This window comes from Passer montanus, unplaced genomic scaffold, assembly GCF_014805655.1.
Source record: "Passer montanus isolate IOZ18808 unplaced genomic scaffold, ASM1480565v1 scaffold59, whole genome shotgun sequence".
Taxonomy (NCBI): Eukaryota; Metazoa; Chordata; class Aves; order Passeriformes; family Passeridae; genus Passer; species Passer montanus.
In genome coordinates, this window is record NW_024370926.1 from 3145837 (window position 1) to 3171916 (window position 26080).

The window sequence follows — 26080 nt, forward strand, 5'->3', positions numbered from 1 at the left end:
CCAAAACTTTTCTTTCATTTGCCTCCACTTTCTTCCCCTGATTTTCTCCCTAGAAAACACAGAACCATGGAAATCTGTCTAAATTGTACTTGCAGTTCTGAGAAGGAGTTTTTTCTTTCCCACTGGGAAATGAGCCAAAGTCCCAGCAGAGGCTGTCATGGTGCATTTGTCAAATGCCAAAAAACAATTGGGAAGAACATACAGGAATAAAACACTGCTGGTCTCATGAGAGCTTACTACAACTTCAGTGTCATTTAAATGGTTGTGTGGCAGCATCTGGGGGAAAAGGGAAAATCTTTAAACAAAACTATATACATGTGCAAAAATGAGGAGGCAGAGCTAAAATTCCATCATCGAAGTGTGTGTGTGAGAGAAATCCCAAAAGTATGAGTGATGCCTGGTTTAGAAATTTCATTTAAATTTGTATTTGCAGTTGAACAATATTCATTCTTTTCATTCTTTCTCATTCTTTTCATTCTTTTCAGTTGAACAATATTTATTCACTTCAGATGGACAATATTTCACTGGATTCCCATAAAACCAACAGTAAGGATTTGTATGGTACAGCTGGTGAGAAGTGAGAAAATCTGCACAAAATTAAGTAATTTTGCTTCTCTTTGCACAGCATGGAAACCTGAAATCACCCAAAATCTAAGGGGCTGATGACTGAGATTTTCAAGTGGAAATTAATATTTCCTAGTTATCTCACTTTGGATGCCCATCTTAAAATATTTGGAAGGAGGGATCTCCTCACCCACAGTGTGGAAATCAGGGTTTTTTTCAGTGATCAACAGTGGTATGGACCTAAAATCACCAATTATCTTTTAAATTCTTTTTATGCATTTATAATTAGGTGCTGTCTACTGAAAATTACCCATTATTTGCAGAGCTCAATCTCCTTATGATGGACATTAAATCTGCCCTGAAAGTCTTCAGTGAATTGACCAATATTGGAAGAATCTGGGAAAATCATTAATTATCAATTTAGCTGTAAAAGTAGATATTGATGAATGGCAATTTGTCTGTGTAGGAATTACAGGGATATGAATGCACCTCTAATTCCAGGTATCTGGACTGTAGAGACCAACAGCCCAGTTAATTATCCCAGAATCTGCCTGGGACAAAGAGAACCTTGGAGGTTGCTTTGGGTTTTTTCCCCCCACACTGAGGTACTTTAAATGTGCACTCTGGGGTGATACATCATTCCCTATAAATTCCTATTCTTAGACCTCTCTGCTTTTTTCTTCTCTTCTTAGACCTTTTCTTCTACTTAAACCACTCCCCTGTTTTTCCAGGAGCTCAATTCCCAACTTCCACCTTGTAGATGTCAACAATGAATCAGATCAAGCTCACAGAGATTTTTTTCAAAGACTTTCAAGGATGTCCAGTCCTTGTGAGACCTACAGGATAAATGTGGGGGAAGGAACCACCATCTCCTCCTCAGAGTCAGAATGCATGACACAACCTTTGGAATTTTCTGCACTATGTCAACAAGCTCCCTAATTTCTGTCAAATGCCTCCCTACAGTGCAGGATGAAAAGAAATTATTATTTTCCAGGATGGATGAAGGGAAGGGAGCCATGGGGCTGGGGAAGGGATGTGATTTCCATCTGCAGAGGCCAGAGGCTATCTCTGGTGCACGTCTGGAATAACTCCACTTCAATCAGGAGCAGAGCTCTGGATCAACAGACAGCTGCATTTATCTCCTCAATCCTGTCACATACATTGATGGAAGTCAGGAGCTGAAGTCGAGGGAGCTCTGCCAGTTTTATAAGGAACAGGCAGGAGGGGACTCAGACTCTGAGCCTGTATTTCAGTCCCTGCCTTTGCCACTGTGGTTTTCCAGTTCAGTAATTTCCACAATGTTTTCGGGCTCATGCTGGCTTCTCCCCCACTCCCAGAACAATGCTGGCTGATTTTTAAAAAGTAACCACTGAGACTCTCAGCTAGAACCTGTCTAAATGTCTTGCATGCTAAATAGCTTCTCTAAATAACAGGAATGTTTTTGGTTGCTTTGATTTTTAGTTTCTTTTTCTTCTTTTTCCCTCTGCGAGACATTCTCCCTACCTGCAAAATGCAAGGGCTGTTTGGACTTGAAAGAGAAATTAGTGCTTTCAGGACCAGTGCTGTAATCCTAATAATGACACAACAGGGGTTTCTGGCTTGTTTTTCATGGAAATAATTGATTTAATTTGTCTTAATGTCAAATTAGAACATTGGGTCACAGCACTGGCATCCCCAGTGGAGGAAAGGCTTTAGTTGCTTTCCAGAGAGATTCTGAAAGAACAAGGAGGAAAAAAACCTGACAGACCAATTAGTTTTGTGGAAATTTTTCATCAAGGTATTTCCAGTATTAGGCAAAACTAAAGCATAAGCCTCAATGACTTGGAAATGGGATTTTGGTACTAAGTGCCTTCCCCTCAGTTCTGTGTTTTCAAAGAACCACTGACTGATTTTTGTAATTTTGCTCAGTCTACCTCATTTTTTCTAACATTTCACCAGGTTCAAGCACAGCTCTCATGAAAAAGCCAAGTTTGTCTTTTCAGGGTGTAAATACACATCCATTCCTACCTGCCACGCCTGCTGCTCTATGGGAGCAGATACTGACTACCAAAATACGCAGGTCCAGCTGTGGGAGCAGCTTTTCCTTCTGGTCCTTTAGAACAGGATATTTGCAGCTTTTTTTTTTTTTCTCTACCAAAAGAGATAATTTGGAAAGGACCTATCCTTTTGAATTCTTTATGAAATATCTTTTTTCCACACAGAAGACAGAATGCGAATTTCTGTTTCATCTCTATTTATCTTCCCTGCAAAATTCATGGAAAACCCTCCTCAGTGGGAAGCTAAACTCCTAATTACCATGGCAAAACAAAGCTCAGCAATGCCTTGTGCAGATTTCCTTCATTGTACTAGATTTATCTGCAATAATTTCTACAGCTGAGCTCATCACCTTCATCTTCCTTCACAAAGAAGCAGAGAATTACATGGGATTCCACTTGTAAGATAAGACAAACCATATCCTGGACTCCAGTAATTTACTGGAGAAGGGAATGGGTTCAGCTGCATTTTCACAGGTTTGATGCCTGAATCTTTCAGGAATTCCCCACTGCAGTGGTGGCAGACATTAAACTGTAACTCTGTGAACAGAGAACTACTTGAACTCTGGACCTAAATTATGTTAGTACACAAAAGGATGTTAGAAATTAAAGGATAAAACAGAGCAACAGGAAATGGCCTCAAGTCGTGCCATAGGAGGTTCAGGCTGGACATCAGGAAGAATTTTTTCACTAAAAGGGTTTTTGAACTTGGCATGGGGCTGCCCAGGGAGGTTTGGAGTCCCCATCTGTCTTAAGTGTGAAAGGAGGGGGGTTACATTTTCCATTTCAAGGGAGGCTTCTGCCTTCCTTAGCAGACACCTCTCTTTTCAAAACAAGACACAATCTCTGGAGGTGTCCAGGGAAGGCCTGGAGGTGGCACTCAGTGCTCTGGGCTGGGGACAAGCTGAGGATCAGTCACAGCTTGGACTTGGTGACCTTGGAGACCTTTCCCAACCTAAAGGATGCTCTCACTCTGTGATTCTTCTCCAGCCACCACACTCCTGGCACCCTTGCCATGGTGCTGGATGCATCTGGAACCATTTCCCACACAGCAACACCTACCCAGTGTCATCGAAGTGGAGCCTCAGCACTGCCCAGACAGTGACACAAATTGTTGGGGTACCTGCAGAGGACAAGACAGTGACACATGAACAGACCAAACACGCTTGATACTCAGCAATGATCATTTATGCAACCTCTCCACTGAGGTTTTGTTTCCTGACAGCACTTGTGCATGGGATAAAGCAATTGATTGAGTTAATTCTGACCTCCAGAAATATCCCTGTCAGTCAGGGGTGGGATTGCAGGAGCAGAATTGGGAACAGGAAAGAACAGTGCTGTGCCAGATCATTATTGCTCAGTGATTTGCTGCATCTTGCTGCGTGAAGAATAAAACAAAGTCTAGACAGAAGAGAATCAACCACATCCATTTCTAGAGCTACTGGAATCATGCAAGAATTGCAGTGCCAGATGTGGAGATGGAATGGCATTACTGGACTCTGTGTATTCTTCTGTGGTTTTGTTGTAAATGATTTACATATGTTGCATTTTCTCTGTTACTGTATAAATAACCAGTTTTTCTTTACTTACTCACAGATGAGAAGTTTCCTCTGCTCACAGGAATATTTAATTTTTTCCATTAAAAAAATACCAGAACAAAACAACAAACTCCAAAAAAAAGAGTACTGGAGTAAGGCTTTAATTCCTATTTCAGACATTTCTTCACTTTCAAAAAATGCATGTAAAATACAAATTTAATTAAAACAGTAAGAACCCAATGAGAAATCTGGATTTATTTTCCTTTCTGAGAATCTTAGAAGTGCAATTTTTTTTTCAGTGGAAATATTTTTTAAAAATAAAGCATTTATGCAAGAAAACCCTGGGTAAGTTGGATCTCCACAGTATGGTAAATAAAATCTTTGACTAAGAAACTGATGACATCTGTTCAGGCACCACTGAAAAAATAAAGTGCTAAAAACCAAACAAAACAAGGACCTTGATAACCCCAGCTCCTTGCAGTGAACAAGACTGTAGTGAGTTGACAGGAACAATTATATTTAATACACTTTGCAAGGCTGTGTTTATGTCACATTAATTAGTCAATCCCATTTAGATGAGCCTCTGTCTAATCAAATTCCCACCATCAGAAATAAAAATATCCCTGTTAGAGCTGGGAGATTGATGGACCCTTCCTCCTTCAAAAAAAACACACAGAAAAGAATTTGAAAGGAAAATTATATTAAGAAAAAAATGACAGGCTTTGGGGAGAAGAAATCATGCATATTAAATTTCAGTTGAAGTCTGCTTTTCTCACAGGTGAATACCTAGAAAACACTGAGAAAAACCCTTTTTGACCTTAAAGGAGTTAAGATTAATTTTAAAATATCAAACTTTAATTTTAATTTTATCAATTTAACCTTTAAATATCAAATATTTGCCCAGAGAATCTGTGGGTGCCCCATCCTTGGAAGTGCCCAAACCAAGGCTGGGTTAGATAAGGCTTGGAGCAACCTGGGATGGTGGAAAGTATTGAGGGAAGGGGGATGAGAATGAGATGAATTTTAAGGTCTCTTCCAATCCAAACCACTCTTTGATTCTATAAAACATTGTTCTCATGTTTTATTTAGTTTCCTCTATATAAATTTTGATGCTATGAATAATGTTCCAAATCTGTAAAATGCGCAGGAAGGCAGAATTAAAACAAAATGTGTCATAAAAATGCATTTAAAAACCCCATGTTTCAGATCAGCTTGGAGCTTTGAACCATCTGCTGTATGAATATACAAATCCTTAACACTACTTTTCTTTACATCAAAAGATTTCTATCTCTCCATCGCCTCCTTTTCAGCTTCTGAGGAACGTTAGGAAACAGACAAGCCCTGAAGGCTGAGATTTATTCTCGATGACTTTGTGCTGCCCTGAGTGAGGTCTTATGAAATCTGGCCTAGAACAGAGGCTGGACAGAGCTAAAGAATAAAGCAGGGATTTATTCAAAGGATCTCCTCCATGGATCCACCTTGGGCAGCACCAGAGCCCAGCCAGGGCTGCACCCAAGATGAACCCAAATGGCCCCAAAATGCACGAGCGCTGCCGGGGTCTCTCCCTGGGCTCAGCTCTGCTCCATGTACACATTGCAGTTCAGTGTCCAATCCCACTGCAGCCCCTGCAGTCCCACCCTGCCTGTTTTTCTCTCTGCAGCCCACGGGGTTTGTGCTCCTGGGCTGAGATTGGGATCATTTGTCCTTGGTGCCCAGCTGGAGCAGGAATTGTTTTGCCTCCCTGCTCTGTGCAGAGAGCTCACCAACCCTTAATATGAAGCCCAGACCCACACACTAAAGCAGCACAGAATCTGAAAATATAAAAGCTGAAACCTGATGCTTCATTAGGCGCAGGCACTAGCAGGGAGCTCAGGAAGACAGCAGGCCATCCAGAGAATTCACCAGCATATTGCAGATTTAGGAAGGAGAAACTGCCTGGATCAACAGAGCCATATGTGGTTCTCATTAATCCCTCAAGATGAGGACACTGAGGTCTCAGCACATTTGGAGAAAGAGATGAACATCCAGATGCTGCAAAGTGCTGAGCTCTTCTTTCTCACTGCTTCACTGCAGCTCCCTCCCCACCAGCCCTGAGCTGAGGGGCTGCTTTTGCCCTCCAGGGATGGAATCCAGAGTCTGGAAGTGCCTCTGTTGGCTTTGCAAATTGCCAATTGTTCCCACCAGATCAGGGAACTGCGAGTCCAGCTGAAACATGTGGGAGATGAGAAAACAATTGTGCTTAAAAAAAAAATAAATAAACCAGAACCATCCAAAGCTGGATATTGCTGATGCTGCTTTGAATCTGAAGTGATTTAAGTGTTGTGCCCACCAGCACAAGCTGGACCTGGACCAGATATCCAAGCTGGGCATGGACCTGCTGGAATGAATACAGAGGAGCTCACAGAGATACTACAAAGGCTGGAGCTCCTTTACTGTGGAGAAAAGCTGGGAGAGCTGGGAATGTTCACCTGGAGAGGAGAAGGCTCTAGGGAGAGCTCAGAGCCCCTTCCAGGACCTAAAGAGGCTCCAAGAGAGCTGGAGAGGGACTGGGGACAAGGGATGGAGGGACAGGACACAGGGAATGGCTCCCACTGCCAGAGGGCAGAGATGGAATTCCCAGAGCAGTTGTGGCTACCCTTGGATCCCTGGCAGTACCCAAGGCCAGGTTGGACATTGGGGCTTGGAGCAGTCTGGGACAGTGGGAGGTGTCCCTGCCCATGGCAGGGGGTGCAATAGATGATCTTTAATATCCCTTCAAACCCAAACTATTCTGGGATTCTGTAAAGTCCTGTATTCAGCTCAATGCCAGTTATCATCTATGGCACTCAACTAAAAACTAAATATTTTGAGGTTGCGTTACAGAATGAATCCATCTGGGTAGCTCATTCATTATAAGGAATGATTTAAAAAAGTACTGAAGTTAGTTGATATATGCTGATTTTCAGTATTCTCACACTCAGATAAATCCACAGGTATGAAAATTGTGCAAACTTAATTAAAGGAACTCAACCTCTGATTTAGGTTCAGATTACAAAGGTTTTATAAATTGTGATTTTTGCATTGTTTTCTTTTTGTAATTGTCAGATTTCCATGTACATAATCCCCAATTTCTCCTTGGAAATACACTTTTCTCTCAGCTATAATGTGATTATACAGCTGTAGAGGGTACAGAATGAACCCTGAATCCCCTTTCCAACAGTTTCTTTTCCAAGGCCTTTTCCAGTAAACATCCATTTCCAACAGCCTTTTTATGGCACAGATTATTTATGATAATTTTCTCTCTATATTTTCTCTACCTCTATACCTTCTGAAACATTTTCTCTCCCTACTGTAAGGAGTCTTTGCCAGGAGATGAAAATTTTGGTTTGTGTACAGCTGCTTCAGGAAGGAAAAAACAAGACCATCTGTTGATTTCGTGAAGGTGCAGGCTACATAAAAATGGGTTTTTTTCAAAGGAGAGTGGTTTAAGGCTTGGGTTTTGTGTGTAGATTTTACACATGAATATACAGGTTTATTCCTATTTCAAAAGTGTCTGTAAATATAAAAATCGAGTTTAACATTCCCAGGGAACATTTTAAATGAATGTATTCTTCTGCATTCACCATATGACTTCTGCACAAAAAAACATCTGCAAAGAATTGCTTGTAGTAACACATCACAGGAATCAATTTATATCCAGAAGGCTAGAATGAAAAATAATTGCCATGGTTATCATCATTTAACTGGCTTTTCTGAAATAAATATTGTTTCTTCCCAGTGCAAATTTTTATTTCCCACCCAGGTAGGATAAGCAGATGTAAATACCCTTTGGATACATTTTCAATTTAGTTATTATCTGAAAGAAAGGCACAAATGAAGCCTTAGAAAATGGACTTAGCATTGCAGATTTGATTAAGCTGAAGAAGTTGATGTTAAGATCATATCTTGCAGGAGGCAATTTTCTGTTGCAGATTAGAGCTCTGCAAGAGATGTGGTGTCCTCCAGATTTCAGTGCAACTCTATCCATGCAAAAAACCACAACACAGCCTGGGCTGCAGTGGTACTTCTGTGCTGTGATAATTCACTTGTTGGGAATTTTGGAAGGAATTTGAGATGGGACCTCTGAATTGTTTTTTGATAATGCTGTTTATTTTTCTTATCCTCTACATAAGTAGGAAAGTTGAGTTCAGCTCACATCTTTACTGCATGTTTCAGAAGGTCACAAGACCCTTAGTTAAAGGCCTTTTAAGGAGTTATTGACCAATAAAACACTGCCAACAAGGATATTTATGTTTTTGACCCAATCCTTAAATATTTTGTCTTATGGACCCATGCTACAGTGTAAGCATGAGTCCATATGTTTCTTAAGTGTGGGTCCATGTGTTTTTAACCAATCACGTTATGACATACAAACCTACAGTGCTGCATTCTAAACCCCTTGTTTACCCTTGTAAATGCTTTTATTTTTATGTATCTTTTATTTTTCTATATCTTTTATCTTTTATATATCTATAAACTCTAAAACTCTAAACTTTCTTTTACTTAACATGTGTCTGCTTTAAACTCTAAATCACATTCTCGCTTCCAGCACCTCAGTTTGGAAGCCTTTTCCAAGGTCTCAGATCAAATCCTGGGTTTAATTCTAAGCTTTGGGTTACAGGCCCAAAGTTCTGAGAGTTCCTTGCATTTTGGATTCCAACATCATTCCAACATAACTTCAACATCATCAAGACTAAAACCACAGTTTGAAACCTGACATGGAAACACCACCCGTGGTTAGTGGAGCATCCTGCACACCAAGACACGTTGGAGACAAGAAGTGCGACGTACCCCAGCCAATGATTGTGTACCAGTAGAAATATCTCCTCTCTGGGAAGAAGGTCTCCACCAACAAAGTGAAGAGGTACAACCCCTCGATGAACAGCCAGAAGTAGTTGGACATGACACAGTAGTGAAAAAACACCATCACTGCTTTGCATTCCACCTGCAGGGGATGGACAAGAACAAAGTTATTTCTGCATTGCTTAGGCCTGACACAAAAAATGCTTTCAACTTCTCCAGATCTCTCAGAGGAAAGTGCTGGGGCTGGTATTACACACTTTTAATGGTAGAGGTTTTAAAGAATGTGAAAAATGGCAGGTATCACTTAGACAGCAAAGCCTGGATGGGGAGGAAGCCAATTTTACCAATTTTACCAGTGGGAAGTGGTCAAGGAGCATTTCAGAGCAGCTTGAGCACATCCTGTATTGCTGAGGGCTCACAGCCCTAGTGAACACCAATTGCTGGACTTAAGCCCCCTTCCAGGATTAAATGCAGGGAAGAAAAAAATCCAGTTGTGTACTGAGAAACCCAGAGAAGGATGTGAAATGGCAGGATGACTGCAGAAAGCCCTGAGAGGGGGATCTGAAAGGATGAACCCTCCTGTGTGCAGCTGGGAATTGCACTTCTTTGACATCCATCATCAGTGTTGTCACTCAAGCACAGAAAATGGAAGTAAGTGAGAGGAAAAAGGAGGCTGAGTGATCAGCTGTTAAAAAAAGATGGAAGGTTTCATTCATGGACAGGAGGGGGAAGCAGCAAACTAAAGAAAAATGAAAACTAGAAAAAAAATCAATATAGAATATAAAAATTTTTAAAAATAATAAATAAAATTAAAATAAAAATAGAATACAATTAAAATAGAATAAAAATAGAATTTTAAAAAATTTAAAGGAACTCAGTTTGTTTAAGCTGGAGAAAAGCTCAGGAAGGACATTATTGCTTTCTACAACTCCCTGACAGGAGGTGGTAACAAGGTCGGTCTCTTCTCCCAGGTAACAAATGCTAGGACAAGAGGAAATTGTCTTAAATTGCATCAGGGGAGGTTTATTTTGGATATTAAGGAAAATTTGTTTCCTGAGAGGGTTTTCAATCACTGGAACAGTGTCCAGGTCAGCAGTGGAGTGACCATGCATGGGGGTGTTTAAAAGATGTGGAAATGTGGCACTAGAGATGTGGTTTAGGGATGAATTTGGCAGAGCTTGGGAATGGTTGGACTCAGTTTCAGAGGGTTTTTCAACCTGAATGATTCTGTGACAAAGGCCTAACGTGGCAACCAAGCTCTACCCTCTGAGACTGGGGCATACTGGTCTTTCCAGTGCTGCACCCCAGTGAGATCCCATTAGTCCTACAAAAGTAGGATTTTCCAACAAATCCTGTGGGAAATGAATTTGTGGACAATTTTTAAAGTTTGACAGAAGATTTAGAGAGTATGGATTTGTATGTAAATTTTGAAATAAGAAACGTTGATTTAGAAATGTTACAGAAGAGCATAGATATTGCTGAAAGAGAAATGGAATTAGAAATAAATTTTAAAGGGTGGTTTTATAACTAAGATTAGATATTTTGGAGAAATAGAATTTTGAAAGATGTATTGTTATAGGATTTATGAGGGGTAATTGTAGATTATTTGTTTTAAGGTATTTATAGTATGGTGTGGTAAAAGTAGATAGGTTAAGAAATGTTTATAATGTATTGTAATTAGGAACTAGATGGTTTTTGATTGTGATTGTGTGAATTATAATATTTGTATTGTTTTACTTTTTACATGAAACTGAAAATAGAATAAAAGTTTTTAAAATGCTTTTTAGTTGTTTTATTTTTGAATTAGGCTATAATTTGATAAATTGGTGTTTTGTGTGAGGAAAAAGTGCAGAATCTGACAAATCCAAGCAGAATCTGTGTATAAATAAATCTGTGTATAATAAATATGTGTATAACCACTGCTGGAGGCAGTGATTAGCTCCCACTTTGACTTCATCCTCTGGGCCAAATCTACCATCAAGATGCTTAAACCATCAGATCTCAAGTTTCTTCATGGAAGCTCTACCCAGGCTGAAGATCTGGTCATAAAATGGCTGATTTTAATGTGTTTTATGCTTTAAGTGTTTCCAAACAAAGAGGCAGATGCCACCATTGGAAGAGTGGCAGGAGCAAACTGCAGACCTAACATGGCTTCAGCTTTCTCCTGGAGAAGAATTGAGAGCAAAAACTAGTTTCAATGACAAAGAAAAGGCTGACTAAGAAACTCCACAGCTGCACTTGCCTTGTGGAAGTGACTCACAGGGAATTTAGCTCATAACTGGATGGATAAAGGAGAGCTCAGTTTGTAATTCTATCATAATTACACCCAGTGAGCTGATTTATCATATCAAATACTAGCCTTAAATGTGAAAGGAATTGGGATTTACACATAATAAATGCTAAATGCATCAGTGAAAGAGTGCTCTGCATGAAACTACAGATTTAAGAGACAAAGATGTGGGTAATGCTGATGATTTTCTGAGAGTGTGGCCATCAGGTGTATTCTCTGTGTCTGAATGGTCACCCTGTTTCCACGTGACTCTGCCTGACATCCAGAACAAACAGGCTCTGGAGAAAAAACAGACCTTCAGATGGAGGAAATTGCTTGTGTCTGCCCTCATCCCACCTATCTCTGAGCAGATCTGGGAAAGGGAGGAACAATCAGGGCAGAGTCAGAAAACAAAACCTGCAGGTTTGTTCTGAAGGACACTGGTGACATCACGAGATGAAACACTGGTGACATCACGAGATGAAACATCCAGTCTGGCTGAGAACTGGGAGGGAAGTTAAACACCAACTATCTTTACCCCTAATAACTCATGATACTACACAGACTGCTTTTTGTTATCTTGAGCTGAAAAAAAGTGAAGGAGAAGGATTTGGTTTCAGTTTGACTCACCGTCGAGATAAAGCAGTGGTTTCCATCCTGCTCAGCATAAAGAACTCCATCCTTGATGAACACAGATATTGCACGGAGGATGAACGAAACAAAAAGGTTCATGTGGATGAAATTCCGAGTGCAGTGAAGCTTCCTGGAGAGGGAAGAGGAAGGGAGTTGGGGGGAAAAAGAGAAATAAAGAAGAAAATAGTTTTGTTTTGTGGAAATGTCACACTGGGCCTGAACACACTTGACCTTGGTGCTAAGAACACCAACATCTAAGCCAAGACTGTGTTAGTACAGGTCCTAAACTTGAGAAAGAGGAGAATTTTGGAATTTTCTTGTAAAAGGATGCAGAGAAGTATAAAATAGACAACAGAACAAGCCCAGTGCAGCTTGTGAAGTTTCATAAACCAGACCCACAGCTTCTCCTGCTGCATTTACACTGCTGAAATGTGACTTCTGGAGCATGTCCAAGCTGGGGGAACAACTCAGCTAAAGGATCTTCCCCTTCTTATTATACCTCTGGTGAGATAAAATCTTTAGCTCAGTTTGGGGCAGCTGAGCTTCAGCTTCCTTCCTCCAGGGTCTGACAGCTCCCTGCTGGTGTCCCCACTCACCTGAAGCGACACAGGATGACCATGGCAGTGGTGAGGGAAACCAGGGAAGTGCTGTATCCCACTGTGTACAGAGCCTTCACTGAGAGATAGTAGTAATCCTTGGGAGGCAAAAACCACAGGGTTAAAGGGTTTATTCACAGCCACACAGCTGCCAGTGTGCAGGAGGAACCAGGATCTGTGTCTTTGCACAGCCTGGTTTCTCCTAATTTCCTCTGAGATTTCTCTATGCACCAAGCTCTGCTCTGGAGCTGGGTCTGCACACCATGAGGTTATTTATCACTGAGGTAGGAAAGGCTATCTATCTATTTCTTTTATAAGTATCTGTAGGAAAAAAACCCACTTGGCTAAGAGATTCTTTATCAGCAGGGGTGGAATTGAGGGTTAGCCTGCAATTCTAGAAGTTCCAAGCTATATCAACACTAAAAGCTCATCTTCTATAAAAATTCAATACATGCCCTGGAAGGAATCAGATCTCACTTCTCACAGTTTTATACCCATGTGTTGCAGTAAAGGTAGAAAAATCCTAAAAAAAGGCTTCATAAAGTCAGGCCTGCCCTGGCTAGCCTGTCATTTCTTCTAAGGCAAGCTGGCACTTTGCAAGTTCCCATGTGAAAGGAATCCTGGTGTAAGCAATTTGTTAACAAATAACAACACATTCAACATATTCCTGGGTGAAAAACAACTGGCACCTGTATAAACTCCTTTTGCCCCATTAGATAGAAAAATGGAAACTATCTCTTCAAACAACTTTTCCTACATGTACACCCCAGGGGTTTGAGTGACCAGTCAATACAGTATAACAGCTTGTTAGTAAGCAACAAAGTAATCGGCAAGAAAGCTCCTGACCAATTGGAGTCCCACACGAGGTCTGAAAAACTGTATAAAAAGGAGTTATGTGAATAAAGAAGGGGCTTTTTCCACCATGAAGAAAATGGAGTCTGTGCTTTATTCCCATACCCATGTACATCTGATTGTTTGTTCTAATCACTATCAAATCAGAACATGACCAGAGGCTGGACAGAGAGCAGTCTGCTGCTTCCCCCCTCCCCCCTTCATTTGTTTTTAATTATGAGATTAATTCCCACCTGGTTATCAGACTCTGTTTCGTTCTCATCGAAGCCGCAGGCATCGTAATAATGAGGGAAAGGTTCAGACCAGCCATCTTCAGTGCAATTCCTGCTGATGTCCCCTGTGCCAAGGGCAAGTGGGAATGTCACATCCCAAGAAAAACCTCCGGGACATCCCTTCCCACTCCTCGGTGCAAAGCAAACCCCACTGTTGCACTGGAAGCTCTGTTTATCTCCCTGTCCATAGATTTAATTCTGGAAATTTAATGAGGTCTTTAATGATCCAGTCCTACAACAGGAACCTATTACTACAGTTGGTCACCAGAGAGCAAAAATATTTAATCAGTACATTCAGTGTCTCCAGACCACCAAAAATCTCATTCTCAAGAAGGTTCCTTAACCAGGGGTCAGCTAAATGCCCATTTCTTTCAAAAAGGCATCTGGTGGCTCCAGCTTTGATGAAGGTATCTCCACTCCACATGGCCAAAGGAGAAATGCAATGATTAAAACCAGGCCCTTTGTGCTATTTTTAATGGTTTATATCTGAGGCACATGCGTGGGACTGGTGGGAAACACCAGACTAACATGATTTTTTTGGTCCAGGTGCTGGAAGCCAGTCAGGATGCTGTGGGATATCTCAGGTAATCATGGGTTAATATCCATGGAGAGGCAGCTGGATTGCTCTGCTGCAGGCGGATAAGACACATCCCACTTGTTTATCTCCAAGCCCAGGCTCTGATCTCAGAGTGAGTTTATGGGAACGGCCTAGGAAAAACAAAGGAACGTAGACTGGGAATTTTTCTCCCATCTCTGTCTTCATGGCAATGTGTCCTTCTCCATCTCCAGATGCCCAGGGTGGCCTCAGTTGGTGAATTCAGAGCTTCTCACTTTCCTCTGTCTATTAATTATTCCAATCCTGGTTTATAACCTTAATTTTAAGCAAATATTGGCTTAAATACCAGAATTTTGTGGCTAATCTCATATAAAAATCAGCTCCTCAATTGTTTCACTGATAAACTGAGGCTTTAAAACCATACTGGGAATGAAGAGTTGGGGGCAGAAGAGGAAGAATCTCCTGACACTCATTTACCTACAAAGCTGCCTGAGATAGGACAGCCCCTGTGGGGCTCTTTTGAAGCACCATTATTCTTCTCAAAGCTCAATGGCTTTTCCAAAAAATTAGGGATGGGTTGCTGCTGCAATTCTTCCTCTCCAGAACAAAGGAAGAGCCTCAATTTATCAAATTATCACACTTTTTGGAGTTTCAGTTGCACCTTGACCAAAACTGATGGAAATTTCCAAGTTTTGAGTTTGCTCTTTGCTATTAAAGTTGTGCTGCTTTGCATTCTTAGAGCAGTTTAGTCTCTCCTAACCTTATTTTTAACCTTATTTAAGAGATTCTGTTTGCCATCCATGCAGCAGAATATATCTCTTTAATCACAGCATTCATTTAAGAACATTGCATTACTCAGCAAATTTTGTTAAATTACTCTTGCACATTCATCCCTAGTTTTCTATGGAAATAAAAGCACTGAATCATGGTGTTGACTTCCTTTAACACCATTTAGTAATTACTGTTAAGCAGGTAGATATAATTTATAGCAGCACACTTCTTAGATTGCAAGGCTTAATAGAGGAGGAATAAATTTTCATAATATTGCTAGAAGTAACAGAGCAGAAAATATGTCATAACAATTAGAACTGATTAGAAAATAATACCAAAATTGCAGGGAAAAAGAGCTGAGAGCTTCCTTTTTAAAAGAGAGATAAATAAAAAGAGAGGCAAAAATTTCCATGGTTCTGTTTCTTACCTAGGAGAGACTGGGCTGTGCTTTCCAGCAGGTCATAATCACCTAGGAAAGTGGAAATTGGGTATGAAATTGTTTTGATTGTGTTTTCTATTAGAGCCCAAACTGGTCTCAGTGGAAAGCAGTGAATGGAGTGCAATTGATTTTTATTTGTTTAGATCAGGCCCAAAGGCAATAAATACTTGGTGCTGTCTTCTCAGGAAGTAAACACATCTTTACTTGAGAGTTTAAATCAAAGCTGAACCTCTAAATTTAGAATTAAAAACACAAACAATAAACAGGGGCAAAATTTATTGCAAAAATATGGAAGCCAAATATGATTTCTATAGGAATTTACATTTATAATCCTCAGGTATTTAAATATGACCAGTTTTCAGAGGATTAATGAATCACTCTTTCCATCCATCAATGACAAAGAGCAGTAATTAATTGCTTTAAATAAGATAATATAATTTTGTGGCTTTAGGTAAAATCACACTGATTTATAGAGACTTATGAGATTTTTAATTTCACTTTTTGTGCAAGTATTATAGTTAAGTACCAATGTATCATTGTCATAGTTGTTGATACACCGAGAACTTTTTAATAATCTCAAACTAACATGTGCACACCATTTTGGGGAACAGATGTACAGAGGAGATAAGCAGCAAAACTGATTCTTACCTGCATGGGTTTGCCCCAAATTATCCACTTCCCAACCTGCAATTAGAAGAATGAAAATAATTAATTCATAATGATAATAGGTTGCAATTTTGATAAAAGTTTGACTCCCATAAAAAACTGGATGTAGCAGAGCCCAGAGGAGAACTGCAGGTTTAAATCTTTATTTTTGTATTAATCTTGCATATTTATGAGTGGGAAAAGGTTTTCAGAAGATGGGATATTGTTAAATATCTGGTTTCATGAATTTTCATTAGACTCTAGGAAGAATAAGAAAAATGGATCTAGGAGCATTTTTGTGGATTTTTTTAAAAATTATTTTTTAGGGGAATGTTCTTAAGTGAGAAAGACTCACACATTTCCAAAACACTGTATCCAAACCCATGCTGCTTAATATCCTAAAAACACAACTATCACAGTGAGAAATGATAAAACTTTGAGCTTATATGGGAAATCTCCCTTTCCTTTGTTCTTCCAAAAAAATATTAATTGTTGGAATAATGCCAAACCAACCTCCCAACCCCCTGTGCTCCATGTTTAATCAGAATTGGGCTGAAATCAGGTTTTCCTGGATCCTGGCTGGGTTCTGGCTCAGCTGGGGACGCAGGAGGAGCTGCCTGGAGCCAGGGAGTGGAGCTGCTGCACCGTGCACAGAGGAGCCTCAGGGAGCTGCTGCAAATCGCTCTCAAAAACTCTCCCAGCACCTCACTGGCCACTGCAGCAGGTGAAATGTTCACTTCAGTTTAGTTCTGCATCTTATTCAGCCCAACACAGCTTCAGGTTGTTCCCCTTTTAACCCCAGTGGTCAAATGTTAATTAGGGATTGGAAAAGCCTTCACCTTATTGTAGGAGAAGGGTTTTGTTAAAAGTGAAATCCAAACAAATACTGATTTTGATCCTATGGGAAAGGAGAAAGCATCTAAAGAAATAAAATAATAACAGGAGGCTTTTCAGCATGGCATAAGTTGTGGGGGTTTTATTTTATAATTCACATAATAATTTAAAATTCCTTGATTTCTGTGTCTCCTCTAAAGTAAATCTGATGTGCTTTTATAGCTTTTAAGACAGAAAAAAGAGGGTTTGATGCGAAAATGATGGTGAGAGCATAGAAAACTCATCTGAAGTATCAGGCATGTTTTATGACTTTGGATGGATTATTAAACATCAATCCTACACATCCAACCACTGAGGATTTTGGAGGGTTGATCCTGGAAGCCACAGTGAGAACACCTACAGTGTCCATCCTTCTCTGCCCAACTCCAGCTGCTGCCAGGATTCCACAGGAAGAATTTAGCCTGGATTTTAGGGGAAGGTTCTTCCCCCAGAGGGCAGTGGGGTGCTGACCCATGGAATGGTCACATTCCCAAGGCTGCCAGAGCTCCAGGAGAGACTGGACACCTCTCCCAGGGATGCACAGGCTGGGATTTTGTGCGGGGACAGGATGAATTTGTGGGTCCCTTCCAACTCAGGATGTTCTGTGACTCTAATTCCTGGATGTTTGCAGATGTTGGGCAGATCTCTGAATTCTGAGGAGGTGTCTCCAGTGCTCTGAGCAAACATTTTCCTGCAGCCAAGGTGGTTCAGCTGCTGCACGGGGCTGAGCTGGCAGATGCTGCAGCAGTGCTGAGCCTGTGCTCCACATTCCTGGCAGAATATTAGGGATGGTGTGGTGTGTTCAGTGATGGTCACTATTAGAATATTAAATAACACAATATTCATCTATTCTGCTCTGCAGAACAGTTTGGAGAGACCTTTTTTCCTCCTAAATCCACCAAACCCCATGCTTATTAGCAGTTATATAGCTCAGTTTTAGGAATTTGTTGCTAAAATCAGGATGTGTTGCTAAAATCTGGATGTCAGGTTGTGGTGCAGGAATTTTTATTTGCGGGTGTATCAGACAACCAGAGGATCAAAGAGCAAACCACCACTCCTTTATCACTTCTTTCATGGTATTTTTCACAGCATCTGCCACTCCAGCCAGCAGCTCAGATGGAACTTGTCCCCTAAGTGAGGTCACCCAGCTCAGCAGCCTGTGCCTCACACTGACCCACACAAGCAGGGGTCAAAAAGCTGCAAGAAAAACTCCTCAAAACCTCTCAGACTCATGAAAATCCAGTTTTAGTTTAGCATTTGTAGAGTAATTTGACCTCAAAACTGTGCAGAATTCTTTCTGGAGAAAGACCAGGCCAGTATTCAGTAGATTGATTCCTGGTGTTCCTGACATCCTGCTTATTACAGTGATGGCTGTAAAAAGACATTTCTCTTAAATTTAAATGTTTTGAATGCATCTATTTTTTCCCTGCAGTCTAAAAAGCATGACATAAAAATGATCATCATTTAATCCTAAACAGAGATAGCAGTTAGTGTCACTGATATTAAAAAAATAAATTTTAGTTAATTTTTAATTTCATTACATCCTCAATAACAGCTAAAACACATTAATGCAGTTTTTCTGAAAGGAATAGGCTTGTTACAGAAATATTTTTGTATATACACTGAAATTATTTTTGCATTTCACCGTGTTTGGACATTATGAAGGGACTCACTCTTCAAACAACATTAATTTTCTGATTTGTAGTAGCAAGCAAGCCTTTCATTAACATATATTTCTGTATCTGAGTCCTAACTAATGTACTGAAAAAAACTCCAGTACAACATTTGTCTGTACAGACTTTTAGGCTTGATTCATCAACTCAATTTTCTCTAATAAGTTAAGATACTGGGAAGTTAACTAGATTTACATTGAACATCATGCCCTGAATTTAAACAAAAATGTCAAAATTCATCTATTGAGTGTTGGCATAAAATGAACATATATACAATTATATTTGTGGGTGTGTGTGGATATATTTTTTTGTATTTCTTTGCAATTATTTAAATAGCTGTATTTTTATAAATATATCTGTATATCTGTATATCTGTATATCTATATTTATATTTATATTGTAGTTTATATTTTATCTATAAGTATATTTTTCTTTGCAATTATTTAAATAGCTGTATTTTTATAAATATATCTGTATATCTGTATATTTATATTTATATTTATATTGTAGCTTATATTTTATCTATAAGTATATATAAAATGTAAACACATACAATATATAGTGTATAATATATAATATTAAATTATAATACATAAACATATATATATTTTATATTTACATATTTTATATATGCAGATATTATATATATATAGAAAGATGTTTTATATACATAAATATATTATATATTATATATTATATATTATATATTATATATTATATATACAAACAGATATATTTAGCTATATATAAAAGTACATGAACGAACATGCAGCCACCACATGCCTTTGAATTCCTGCATTCTGCAGCTGCTGCCTTGCCCTCAGACAGTGCAAGTTTCTGTATCCTACAGCAAAATACGGATATTTATTTGACAGAAATCCATGGCATTAGTGCTGCTTCCTCACATGTTTGAGAGTGAAATGGAGTTCAAATGGATTCCTTTTGTGCACAACATTTAACATGTTTACATAGACCTGACCTTGTATCTAAAGGGTCGTAAGGAATCCCAGACACACTCTCATTTTTCACAATATTACCTCAAAACATTGTTTTTCTGGGTTATATTTTCAACTTAGTGCCTTTAAGACTCTAGAGTGACCTCAGTAATTTTACTCTGCTGTCAGTGATGGAGAGGGCAGGACTCCAGGACCCCTCACTGCGTGGGCTTTCTCACAAACCTTCTTTTCCTGTTCTTAGGACACAAACAATGAGAAATTGGTGTGTTTAACCTCACTGATGAAGAAGAGAAAGCCCATTGATATGATTACACAATGGTCTAATGAAATGCATTGCTCTCTCAGAAACGAAGAATAAATAAAATATGATTTTCATCTGCATTTCCACTGGAAGCACATTTTTCAGGGGTTTCACTCAAGGGTTACATTTACAAGGGACTTCTGAGGAGAGAGTGTAGTGACAGGATGAGGAGGAATGCCTTCAAACTGAAAGTGGGCAGGTTTAGGTTGGGTATTAGGAAGAAATTCTTTACTCAAAGGGTGGGCAGGCCCTGGCACAGGATGCCCAGAGAAGCTGTGGCTGGCCATGGGGCCCTGGAAATGTCCAAGGCCAGGCTGGACAGGGCTTGGAGCAACCTGGGAAAGTGGGAAGTGTCCCTGCCCATGGCAGGGGGTGGCACTGGATGAGCTTTAAGATCTTTTCCAACCCAAACCATTCCATAAATTATTTTTCCATGATGACAGCATCTTAAATATCATGATTTTATGACTTATTTGAATGACATCTGTGCTTCTCACATGTTGTTAAACCCAAATTATGGAAATATGGACACGACAGCAGACACTAAACAGTGCCTTGAAACAGCACTTATTAAATCAATAATTGCTCTTATCAGTCAATAAACTCCTGAGGAAGTTGCTGTTATCCTCAGCACAGGAGGGTTTATCCAGTGTATTGACAGGTTGTGTTATTTGCTGTTTGACCAGACTTAAGTAAGTGTCACTCTTTGGGAAGCAAATCTACAATTAATGCTTTAATTGACATTGTTAATTAGATGTTATTTGCAGTACTGCTCAGACATCCTAGAGAAGATGTATCAGAATGCTGAGTTACCAATTCAAAGGACCAAGTACAGAAAATACTCCTTATTTTCGTTTTCTGCAGGAAGAGGTAACAGAGGGGTGAAAAAAAATCCAAGGACTTGCCAATGGCTCCCCACAGAGTTGGTGGCAGAGACCCAGACCTTTCCTGCCCTTTTCTTGCACATTTATCAGACTTTCCTCTTTGATTTTTATTTACTGAGACCCAGAACTCACAATTCACCCCTCACTATGCAACAACTGATGAGAAACTCGACGACAGCAGTTGCTCCTGATTTAAAGTGGACAGGGAAGCTGAAGCCAAGAACCAGTCTGTGCACCATGAGCCTCAGAGCCTTTTAGATCTCCTCCTTGGTGCCAAATCTGTGCTGGCTGCTCTCCACCTGCCTGGCCTCCCGTGGCTTTGTTTATCTGAACACAGCTCGCATTTAACCCTTTTGTTCCAGCGTTTGTCCCTTATTAGTGGCGGGGCGGGAGGGGATGAAAGGCTTCCAAAGCTGTTCAGCTCTGAATTGGCTTGCCCACACTTCTCCCGTAGTCCTGTTGTTCTCATCTCTGTATTGTGGGTTGGAGGGCTGCGCCACAAAGGTAATTCTACAAAAGGTTTTGGATTTTGACAGCATTAAGATCAACATGCAGAGCCTGAACTGTTTTTACTGCACATTGTGTCCCTACAGAACGTGCAGCCACTGGGGCAGAGAGAGGCTGTAGAAAACAATTACAACCCCTTGTTATCCTGCTGTCCAGCTATGTGGATAACGAGGTGGCTGGGTAGGAGTTTAATTTTTTCTTTCCTGCTTTATATAGCACTGATTAGAAGTTTAACATTCAATTTCTAAATGTGAAATAAACCAGAGAGCTCTCGTGCCCGAATCCGCAGCATCCACCACCCTGAGCCTCCTCTCTGCTGCCCAGCTATATGGATAACAAATTGGCTGGGCAGGAGTTTAATTTTTTTCATTCCTGCCTTATACAGCACTGATTAGAAGTTTTACAATCAATTTCTAAACACAAAATAAACCAGTGAGCTCTCGTGCCCAAATCCACAGCATCCACCACGCTGAGCCTCCTCTCTGCCTTCCCCATGGCTGCCTGCTGCTGTCCTGCTTCAGCAATCTGTTCAGCCGGCTGGCAAAGCCACAGTCAGGAGCAGCAGGCTACTTAGCAGCTTTTCTGCACTCTCTGAGCTCCCCACACGGGTTCTGGTTCCATACCCTGCCCGCTGTGTCCCTGGAAGGGACATCAGCCCTCTGCCAGCCCTGTGCTGCACACACACGATCCCACACACACATTATCCAACCATCCCACCTCTATTATTATGGCTCTTTGTGTTTTCCAGAGAAGCTGTGCTGCCCCTGGATGCCTGTAAGTGTCCAAGGCCAGGCTGGATGGGGCTTGGAACAACCTGGTGATGCCTCAGGTTTCAGCTTTTATAGTTTTCATATTCTGTGCTGCTTTAGTGTGTGGGTCTGAGCTTCACATCAGGGGATGGTGAGCTCTCTGCACAGAGCAGGGAGACAAAACAATTCCTGCTCCAGCTGGGCACCAAGGACAAATGATCCAAATCTCAGCCCAAGAGCACAAACCCCGTGGGCTGCAGAGAGAAAAACAAGCAGGATGGGACTGCAGGGGCTGCAGCTGGGATTGGACACTGAACTGCAATGTGCACATGGAGCAGAGCTGAGCCCAGGGAGAGACCCCGGCAGCGCTCGTGCATTTTGGGACCATTTGGGTTCATCTTGGGTGCAGCCCTGGCTGGGCTCTGGTGCTGCCCAAGGTGGATCCATGGAGGAGATCCTTTGAATAAATCACTGCTTTATTCTTTAGCTCTGTCCAGTCTCTGTTCTAGGTCAGCCTTCACAAGGCATCACTGGGATTGTTGAAGGTGTCCTGGCCCATGGCAGGGGGTAGGAACTGGATGATCTTTAAGGTCATTTGCAACAGAAACCATTCTGTGATTCCATAATTGATTGACTAATCCAGGGTTACTTGCTTGGGCTTTAGAGTTTCATTATCAGGATCTGTAGGAAGTGGCAGGCAGGCAAGGTCACAGAGTACATGGTCCTACAGGTGCACACACCTTTCCCTGTGTTAAGTGCTTCCCACAACAATTTCCAGGGGTTTGGATCTCTCCAGCCTCATTCCCCATAGCCAATATTTTTAATTACAGATTAAAAGTCATTTGTACAAGAGCAGGAGGTGACAGGACAAGGAATAATTGCTTCAAACTCACAGAGGGCAGGGTTAAATGGGGTATTAGGAGTCCAAGGCCAGGCTGGATGGGGCTTGGAACAACCTGGTGATGCCTCAGATTTCAGCTTTCATATTTTTCAGATTCTCTGCTGCTTTAGTGTGTGGGTCTGAGCTTCACATCAGGGGATGGTGAGCTCTCTGCACAGAGCAGGGAGACAAAACAATTCCTGCTCCAGCTGGGCACCAAGGACAAATGATCCAAATCTCAGCCCAAGAGCACAAACCCCGTGGGCTGCAGAGAGAAAAACAAGCAGGATGGGACTGCAGGGGCTGCAGCTGGGATTGGACACTGAACTGCAATGTGCACATGGAGCAGAGCTGAGCCCAGGGAGAGACCCCGGCAGCGCTCGTGCATTTTGGGACCATTTGGGTTCATCTTGGCTGCAGCCCTGGCTGGGCTCTGGTGCTGCCCGAGGTGGATCCATGGAGGAGATCCTTTCAACAAATCCCTGCTTTATTCTTTAGGTCTGTCCAGCCTCTGTTCTAGGTCAGCCTTTACAAGGGCAGCCTGGGACAGTGGAAGGTGTCCTTGACCATGGCAGAGGGTGGAACTGAGAAGACTTTTAAGGTCCCTTCCTACCTCAATTTGCATTGACAAAGGGATTTGTGAACTGGATGCACACACAGAGACAGTATAAAATGGAGGGGTGTTTGTTTTATTTAGAAAACAAGAAAACTGGGGCAGAGGATAATCAAGAGTAAGATTTGGAAGCCCTTTGCGTATTAGTGTGTTTGAATAAGACCTGGTGCCTAAGGACATCTGAGTAACTGATCCTGTGGGGCAAACTCATTCCATCCAGTTTATCTACCTGAAGATAAGTTCACCTGGTTTCTAAGTCTTCTCCCATAAGGGGCAGAGGGTTGGAATTTCGAGAGGATGGTTGGGTTTAGATATCTGTCCTACCACGAGAGGAAAAAGCTTCAGCAAAGTCTTTGTTACCCAGAGGTTTGTACAAGACATTGCAGCGAAGGCAGGGACAGACTGATACATAATTAATTTCTTCCTCTATCCCAGTTTACATTCAGGACACAGGGACAAGATCCAGAAATCATGGGAGAATTCCAGTGAGGTCCCACATGGAGAACAGAAATGTCAGAGCACACAGGACTGGCTAAGGTAGGACTGATGCACAGATATGATCAATAACATTAAAGGGAAATCATGGATTTATTCTTTTCTTCCTCTTTCCTGTTAAAGGATGTGAAACTAGAAGTGGACTGAGGTCACCATAGCAACTAAGCATCATCTAAACGTTATGTGAGTCCTTCCCTTGAGTCTGGCTGTCACAGGAGCATCCATCAGAGTGCAGGATCAATGCAATTACTATTGAAGGGTCTCCTAGCTCTGAAGAGGGCAGGGATGATAATTGAGAGAAAAACAAAAGTTTTTTTCAAACAAGACTCATGAAAAGAACTTGGAACATTGCCCATCGGAGATTGCCAGTTCTGAAATAACTCCTAGAGAAGAAAACAAATGCCTTGCTCAAAGGGAAGCATGAATGTGTGCCCACCACACCTAAAATCCTGCAGTCACCTGGAACTCTTTTCCCAATCATTTGGGTCAAGACGAGAAAGATGAACAGAGCAAAGATTACTAGGAAAGGTTGAAGGATCTGCTCATGTTGCCCCTGCAGTGATACTTCAATCTATCCCCTTTTGCAGTATAAGTGTTCTCCAAACCACTCAGCAGTTCTCAACATCTTCCACCCTTGCATTCTTCCCAAAGATGCAGGATTTTTTCCCCCCTAAGGCCAGATTAGCTCTCAGATCAGTAACAAAGTTCTTAAGCTGTGTTGCAGCTTTCTCCTGACCACTGCAGGATGTCCCCCTGCAGAGGACCAAGGACTGGATCTTCAGCTGAAAAGCTCTTGCTTGTGCTGCACATTTGAGTATCAGAGGCACAGAGCCTTATGTCCACATAATTTAGTGGGAAAGGCCATAAAATGTCTTTTTTTCTGCTTGAAAAGACTCATCTGAGAGGCTCAGCTATTTGAATAGAATTGTAGATCCCGTTACTATTCTTTGATGACAGCATTTTCCTCCCATTTTCTCTGCATTGCAGATGGACTTCATGATGCTGTGACCATGGAGGCTTAATTATAGCTTTTCCTCCTCTCTTTGGAAAAGCTGGAGTAATCTCATGGCTTTACTGCCTGTGCAAAGCCCATGGATGAAAACCAGCTGGAAATTACTTGTTATCTATCAAGTGCCATTTTATATATATTTTTCTTTCTTTCTTTTTAATTTTTTTAAATGGTTTATTTATAAAATGGATGGCCTTTGCACTGAACTTGATTATGACTGCTATGTAGAATCTTACATAAAATTAAGGTTGAAACAAAGGTTTCAGAGTCCTGGTTGCTTCAATAAATAAATAAATAAAAATAAGCTCCAATGGTTCATTATTCCCGCAATGAGAATGCTGGGATGGGTCATACATGTTTTCCAGAGAAAACTTGGTTACAGGGCTTGCCTTCCCTTGCTTTCCAAGGAGGATGTTGGAATACTTATCCAGGCAAAACATCCTTGAAGAGAAATCTGGACCTTTGCACTCATCTTTTGCCTTTTTGACAGGCTAATGCAATTTCCAATTTCCCTCTGCTGCAATGCTGACCTTAATTTCAGCAGTAGCAACAAAACCCTGCATCTTTTACCTCAGTGAAAATAAGCACACAATCTTCCAGGGATATTTGGGGTTTCAGGAGGCTCCTGATCTTTATCAGTCACTTTTTCTTCCTGTCTAAACAAAAAATTACCAATACATAACCCAAACTAATATAAACTGTAACTTGCAAATATTTCCAACAGCTTTCACTTTGGGAAGTCAGTGACTTTTATTGTCTTTTCACCCACTCAGGGGGTTTTGTACCTTTTTCCCATGTCAGCTTTTAAAGGCTTTACCAGGACTGTCTCCCCAGAAAGGACACAAAAGGATTTGGAGATAGAGCATCACTTCCCCTCTCATTAACTCTTCTCTTGTCATCCTATTCTAATTGATTAGGGATAAATGTAAACTCAGGCACAGACTGCTTCCCAAATCCAATTAACCCCGTGTTCATTAATCCCACCGTCCACCCTCGGCATCTCTAGTGCAGCACTTATGAGGCTTGGCTTTCTCACACAATCAATTAATCAATTAATTAGCACAACAAAGTACTTGAGTGTTTCCCTGTGTTTTAAATGGGATCAGTGACAGACTATTTCCAATTTCTTGGGATAACAGAGCTCGTTGCCT

General features: G+C 40.9%; 1 protein-coding gene across 11 annotated transcripts in view; it reads right to left on the reverse strand.

The window, feature by feature from the left end:
* The window catches only part of ADCYAP1R1 (ADCYAP receptor type I), a 146155-nt gene that overhangs the window by 27037 nt on the left and 93038 nt on the right, over positions 1-26080 (reverse strand). For all 11 annotated transcript variants that reach the window (XM_039726617.1, XM_039726627.1, XM_039726626.1 and 8 more), the window contains 7 exons: positions 15993-16028; positions 15333-15374; positions 13540-13643; positions 12455-12552; positions 11856-11988; positions 8945-9098; positions 3660-3720 (listed from right to left, as the gene is read on the reverse strand). In XM_039726617.1, coding sequence (XP_039582551.1) covers positions 3660-3720; positions 8945-9098; positions 11856-11988; positions 12455-12552; positions 13540-13643; positions 15333-15374; positions 15993-16028 — 628 coding nt within the window. The remainder of the gene's footprint in view (positions 1-3659; positions 3721-8944; positions 9099-11855; positions 11989-12454; positions 12553-13539; positions 13644-15332; positions 15375-15992; positions 16029-26080) is intronic.